Source organism: Mus caroli, chromosome 2 (genome assembly GCF_900094665.2).
Source record: "Mus caroli chromosome 2, CAROLI_EIJ_v1.1, whole genome shotgun sequence".
Lineage (NCBI taxonomy): Eukaryota > Metazoa > Chordata > Mammalia > Rodentia > Muridae > Mus > Mus caroli.
In genome coordinates, this window is record NC_034571.1 from 111,605,794 (window position 1) to 111,612,837 (window position 7,044).

Here is a 7,044-nt window from a genome sequence, read left to right on the forward strand (position 1 = left end):
AAAAAACCAAAAAAAAAAAAAAAAAACCCAAAAAAACCCCAAAAAAAGAATATGTGTTCTGCCCTCAAATGCCTGAGTTCAAGGCCAGCTCTAGGGTTCATTTGGTATGTAACTTCTTAATCTCTCACTGCCCCATATGTGTTGTTGTTTGTTTGTTTGTTTGTTTGTTTGTTTGTTTTTGGTTGGTTGGTTGGTTGGTTGGTTGGTTGGTTGGTTGGTTGGTTTTCTTTGGTTTGTTTTTTTAGTGCTGGGAATCAAACTTAGATACTTGTATGGACTAAGTACATGCTCTATTACTGAGCTACATCCTCAGCCCTGTAAATATGAAATAGGGACAATAGTAGTATGCCCTTTATAGGGAAAGTGACTGTGAAGTGAGATTGACTTTGGAAGAACCTGACATAAGGCTGGCACTAGGAATGACTTGATAAGTGTATAGCATCAGTGTCACTGTCAACTAGGCCCCAAGGACGTGCGTGTGGTTAACGGCAGAGTGGGGCCTCTGACTCCCAGGTGGGAGCTTTGCACAACACCAGCTGGGGACAGCGGGGTTGAAAAGGAAAGGAGGCACACGGTGGGAAGAGGAAGTTCTGGCCTTAAGAGGCCTTCAGCAACCCAGGGAAAGAAGGGCTGGGGGTTCTCCACGACCCTGACCCTGGAATGTCTTCTACTGCTTGCTTCCAGCTCCCTGGTCTCTTGACCTTGCCCCATATGTGGCTTGTCACGTCTATTCCCATTCCTGAGTTAGGAAGTTGCAAAGCTGGCAGGGAGGGGCTGCAGGAGCCCTTCTGGTAGCCTCTGGGAAAGGTCTGGGGAAACTTCCCCAAGCTTGCCTTTGATAAAGCCAAGACGGAGTTACTAGAAGCTAGGCGAGGTGCAAAGTCAGCTTTGAGACAGAGTAGTTCCTTTGGGTAGTCAAAATACTTGCTCTCTGCCCTTCAGCATGACAAGAGGCGAGAGGGCCCAAGACAGGGTTAAGGTAATCTGGGCCCCTGGACTTCCCTCTGAGCTTCACTCCCCCACTCCTGTGTGCCCTACAGATCCGCTCTCACATCAGCTTTGGGGCTCTGTGCCAGCGATCAGCAGCCAATGAGTGCTGCCCCAGCTGGTCCCTGGGCAACTATCTGGCCGTGCTGTCTAACCGCTCCTCCTGCCAAGACACTACCCAAGCTGATACAGACCGCACACTGGCCCTGCTACGGTTCTGTGCCACCTACTACCATCGTGGTGTCCTGGTGCCTGCTTGTGTGGGGTCTAGCCAGGACAAACCCCCGTTTTGTGCCCAAGTTCCCGCCAAGTGTACCGGAAGCAACGTTGTCTATGAATTCCTGCACTACCTGCTAGACAGAGACTTTCTAAGTCCCCAGACTGCGGATTACCAGGTGCCCTCCCTCAAGTTCGCCCTGCTCTTCCTGCCCATTATAAAGACCTCCTCTCTTCTAGACATCTACCTGGACGGCCTAGGTGACCCAATTAAAGTCTCTGACAACTACACATCTATCAGTGGCATGGACTTGGGCCTCAAGCCCAGACTGCTGAAGTATTACCTAGCCGAAGACACCATGTACCCCTTGATAGCCCTGGTTGTCATCTTCTTTGGCATGTCCCTCTACCTGCGCTCACTCTTCATCACGTTCATGTCACTTCTAGGGGTGCTGGGCTCCCTAATGGTGGCCTACTTTCTTTACCATGTGGCATTCCGCATGGCCTACTTCCCCTTTGTCAATCTAGCGTCTCTCCTTCTGCTTAGTGGCGTCTGTGTCAATTACACGCTCATCTTCTTGGATATGTGGCGCCTCAGCAGGGGCCAGGTGCCTTCCGGGGGCATGCCACACCGTGTGGGCCGTACCATGCACCACTTTGGCTACCTGCTCCTGGTCTCAGGCCTCACCACCAGCGCAGCCTTCTACGGCAGCTACCTGAGCCGCCTGCCCGCAGTGCGTTGCTTTGCTCTTTTCATGGGCACTGCTGTACTAGTGCACATGGGGCTCACACTGCTCTGGCTTCCCGCCACCGTGGTGCTCCATGAGCGCTACTTGGCTCACGGCTGTGTGGCCCAAGCGCACGGCCAGAGGGGTGGCAGCGACCCCCTGAGGCTGTTGCTGGCGTTGCACAGACGGATCCGTATTTTTCGCAAGATTATTTCCATCCTCTCGCGCCTGCTTTTCCAGCGCCTGCTGCCCTGTGGTGTCATTAAGTTTCGGTACATCTGGATCTGCTGGTTCGCGGCGTTGGCGGCAGGGGGCGCCTACATCGGCGGCGTCAGCCCTCGCCTGCAACTGCCCATTCTATTGCCACTTGGAGGGCAGTTCTTCCGTTCTAGCCATCCCTTTGAACGCTTTGACGCAGAGTACCGCCAGCAGTTCCTGTTCGAGGATCTGCCTCCAAACGAGGGCGGCAATTTGCCAGTGGTTCTGGTGTGGGGAATCCTGCCAGTGGACACTAGTGATCCCCTGGACCCTCGCACCAACAGCTCAGTGGTAAGTGATCCTGACTTCTCGCCTAGCAGCCCCGAGGCCCAGGAGTGGCTCCTGGCTCTCTGCCATGGAGCCCAGAATCAGAGCTTCTTTGGAGATCAGCCAGAGGGCTGGCCTACGCTGTGTTTAGTGGAAGCCCTACAGCAGTGGATGGAGAGTCCCAGCTGTGGCCGCCTGGGTCCTGATCTATGCTGCGGACAATCAGAATTCCCTTGGGCCCCCCAGCTTTACCTGCACTGTCTCAAGATGATGGCTCTGGAGCAAAGTCCTGATGGCACACGTGACCTGGGACTCCGCTTCGATACTCATGGCAACCTGGCAGCTCTAGTTCTAAAGTTCCAGACCAACTTACCCTACAGTACAGAGTACGGCCCGGTCCACCACTTCTACACTGAAATCAGCCGCTGGTTGTCAACGGAGATGAGCAAGGCACCTCCTGGCCTCAACCAGGGTTGGTTCACCAGCAACTTGGAGCTGTACAGCTTGCAGCATAGTCTAAGCACAGAGCCAGCTGTTGTGCTTGGTCTGGCCCTGGCACTAGCCTTTGCCACACTGCTGCTGAGCACCTGGAATGTCCCCCTCAGCCTGTTCTCTGTGGCAGCTGTGGCTGGCACCGTACTGCTCACGGTGGGCTTGCTGGTTCTTCTTGAGTGGCAACTCAACACTGCCGAAGCTCTCTTTCTCTCTGCCTCTGTGGGCCTCTCTGTAGACTTAACCATTAACTACTGCATCTCCTATCACTTGTGCCCACACCCGGACCGCCTGAGCCGTGTGGCCTTCTCTTTACGTCAGATCAGCCGGGCCACAGCGATGACGACTGGAGTGTTGTTTGCCTCTGGTGTGATCATGCTGCCTTCCACTATACTGCTCTATCGGAAGCTGGGCATCATCGTCATGATGGTCAAGTTCCTTGGCTGTGGCTTTGCCAGCTTCTTCTTCCAGTCCCTGTGCTGTTTCTTCGGGCCAGAGAAGAACTGTGGCCAGATCCTCTGGCCCTGCGCCCATCTGCCGTGGGATGCCGGGACTGAGGATCCTGACGAGAAGGGGCGAGGGGGGCCACCAGGATTCTCCGAACACTATGAGTTGCAGCCCCTGGCACGGCGCCGGAGTCCCAGCTTCGACACCAGCACAGCCACCAGCAAGCTTTCCCATCGGCCTTCCATACTCTCTGAAGACCTGCAGATACATGATGGCAGCTGCTGCCTCCAGCATGCCCAAGCCCCTGTCTCCCCAAGGGATCTGCTCCTGGACCACCAGACAGTCTTCAGCCAGTGTCCAGCCCTGCAGACCTCCTCTCCATATAAGCAGGCTGGCCCCACCCCCCAAACCTGGATCAGGCAAGATTCCCAGGGACAGAAAACTGAGCCCCTGCAGGCACTGCCAGAAGGCCCTGCCCACTCCCCTAAGCCCAAAGTGGAAGAGCTCCCCAATGGCCTGTGCTCCTCAGCCAGCACCCTGGAGGGACTCAGCGTCTCAGATGACACCTGTGCCTCTGAGCATAGTGTCCGTGTGCCAGATTCTGTGGGTACCTCCCCAGAAGTCATGAATGACACTGGACACCCCATACTTGAGCGGGGCCAGCTGAATGGGAAGCGCGACACCCTCTGGCTGGCACTGAAGGAGACCATCTATGACCCAAACATGACCAATTCTCACCACAGCAGCTTATCCTGGAAGGGCCGTGGAGGGCCAGGCGATATCAGCCCTGTGATGCTTCCCAACAGTCAGCCAGATCTCCCAGATGTTTGGCTCCGTAGGCCCAGCACCTACACCTCTGGCTACAGCAGCTGAGAGAGGCCAAGGAAGGCCAGACCAGGGTCCAGAACCCTGTTGGTGAATATAAGGCAGATGCCACACTAGCCTAGAGCCTGAAGGTATTTCTCCCTATCGACATGATGTCTTACCCTCCAAGTATGGATTCTAAACCCTGCCAGATGTTCTAGCCTTGATCTCTTTGCTACTTACCCCTGCATCTGGAGGATTCAGTGGGAGGGCCTTGCAAGGTAATACCAGGCTCTCCCTGTGACCAACTAAGGACTCATCTGTCCCCACAGTGCCAACAAGGACCCCTCCTCTGGAAAGGAGGGAGGCCAGATGTGCAGTTCCAGGTACTGGGGAGGCTGATCAGCTGTCTCCCGGGTGACAAGAAGTTCAGTGACGCTAAGGTACTCCATCTTTGGGATCCAGTTGGAGTATCTCACTGACTAGAAAAACCCTTAAGAACCTCCACAGCCTATTGAATCTCATCCCTTCTCATCAGCTCTTAATCAGGACACTTGAGTTCTTGGGAAGCTTCTCTGGGCTGGAAGTGAACACGGGCCTCTGTCCTGCACTGCCTTGTTCTGCTCACACTCACCAGTGTGACTAGAAGCTCTCCAAAAGCAGGACAGAGGTGGATGACAAAAGAGAAGCAGGAAACAGGAAGGTCGGCTTTGGAGTATCCCTAAATTCCAAGATTCCCCCATAGGAAGCTGACTCCAGAATGTTCCCCTGTTAGTGAACAGTGGTTACCCCTTACCATTGCCACACCTGCCAGTCTCCTTGGACCTTTGCAAAGTTGCTCCACAGTGGCCTGCAGTTGGTCAAGACACTGAGAATGGTTGATTGATTGTCCCCCAAAGTCATGTCACTGGGTAGCAGCAGGATTCTCTCCTGACTCATGCTGCCACTACAGCTCCCTGTCTCCTCCTGAGTGTGAGCTTCAGGGCCCCGAGCCCCTGGCTGTCTTGGTCCTTTGCTTCTGGCAGTTACCTCATCTCTTTGCTTGAGCCTCTCTTTGTGAGCCCTCCCTCCCCTTGGGGCCTCCACCTCCAGAAAGAGTTGTAGTCTGAGTAGACTGGAGAGTTCCTCATTTCCTTTGAGTTTCCCCGCTCTGAAACTCCCTGAGATGCCTACCAGCCATGGGGCCTACCGGGTCACAGGCAGCTGAGTTGAAGCTTAGGCTTCAAGGGCATGCCTCTTCCATGGCTAAGGAGTGCAGACAGGCTTTGCCAGAAGAGGTACGAAGGGACGGAAGAATGTGAACAGAATCTAGTTAAGACAAGAACACAAAGTTGCTCTTGTGGGGTTGTCCAGGACCCTGAAGTTTCTCTAGGTATCAGGTCCCCAGTTTCTGAAGACGGCCTCCCTAGCATTCTAGGGAGACTCAAGACCAGTAAGGTTGCTTGACGGTGTCACTGGTCAGTGGCAGAGTGCTCTCCTGACTCATCCTGCCACTATGGCTCCCTGTCTCCTCCTGACCGACTGCCTGCTTCAGGGCCATTAGTTTTCTCCACCCAAAGCACTCATGTGACACAGCTCAGGACACCAGGCACCATCTGCAAGTTTACTGAACACCTGCATTGGAAAGGGTGTTGTAAGGGAGAGAGACATGGAAGGGAGAACTGGCCTCCTGCTGGGAAGCAGGCATTAGTGGGTCAGGGCTACTGCCGAGCTCAGGTGACCGGGAAGATCTTGTGGAGAGGGATGGGTTGAGCTGGGCTTCAGAAGATCAAGCAGATCAGACAGGAGGGAGCGTGGTGATCCAACTCCAGAGGTCCCCTGAGGACCGTTCTTTCAATGAGCTCCTGTGTCTAAAACTCCTGCTCTCAGGGGTCTGAGTTTAGGGGTGCTGCCAGCTCAGCTGCCCTTTCTAGTGCAGATCTCCAGGGGTCTCCAGGTCCCTGGAAGATCCATAGATCGTGGCATGAAGACCACCAATCTAGGCCATTTTATATAGGAGTATCAGAAAGGAGTTTCCAGTGCCAAATAATCTAAGGTAAGGCTAGAGGCAAGCCAGAGGACACTTTTTGTCTTATTTTGTTGAGTTCCTGTGTTATTGAGACCTATCTCCCACCCAAGTAGCCCAGGACAAGTGGAGCAGAAACTCAGATGAGAACATAAGATTGTGGGAAAGACAGAAGACAGTGTTCCCTCAGTATCCATGGAGAACTGGTTCCAGCACACCCTGCACCCTCCAGCATACCAAAATCTGAGGATGCTCAAGTCCCTCGTGTAGAATGGTGTAGTATTTGCATATAATGATGCATATTCTCCTATATACTTTAAATCGTCTCTAGAGTACTTATAATGCCTAATATGATGTAAATGCTATGTCAGTCCTTACCCCGTGTTGTTGTAATAATGACAAGAAAAATAATATGTGTGTGGTGAGTTTTTGTTTTTCTTTTCTTTTTTTCTTTTTCAATGTATTCAGGTTGGGTGTGGTTTATACACACACACACACACACACACACACACACACACACCGAATATTCTGGGTCTGTGTGGCTGGTAAGGCCACAGAAAGGGCTGTGTAAGCCAACTCCTTATCAGGTAACTAATTTGATAAATGTCTCCTGATCAAGGAGGGCTCCATTCGTTTACCTGTAGTGTCAGCTACGTGGGAAGCTGAAGCTGGAGGACCACTTGAGCCTAGAAGACCAAGTACAGCTTGGACAACATAGCAAGGCCATGTCTAAAAAGAGGAGAGAGGCCGGGCGTGGTGGCGCACGCCTTTAATCCCAGCACTCGGGAGGCAGAGGCAGGGGGATTTCTGAGTTCGAGGCCAGCCTGGTCTACAGAGTGA

At 53.3% G+C, this 7,044-nt stretch overlaps 1 protein-coding gene across 2 annotated transcripts in view; it reads left to right on the forward strand.

Annotated features, from left to right (window-relative positions):
- The window catches only part of Disp2 (dispatched RND transporter family member 2), a 15,657-nt gene extending 9,026 nt beyond the window's left edge, over positions 1 to 6,631 (forward strand). The window contains exon 8 of one of the 2 annotated variants that reach the window (XM_021156702.1): positions 1,041 to 6,631. In XM_021156702.1, coding sequence (XP_021012361.1) covers positions 1,041 to 4,268 — 3,228 coding nt within the window. In that variant the 3' untranslated portion in view covers positions 4,269 to 6,631. The remainder of the gene's footprint in view (positions 1 to 1,040) is intronic. The other variant, XM_029474727.1, reaches the window with a different exon arrangement.
- The last annotated feature ends 413 nt before the right edge of the window (positions 6,632 to 7,044 follow it).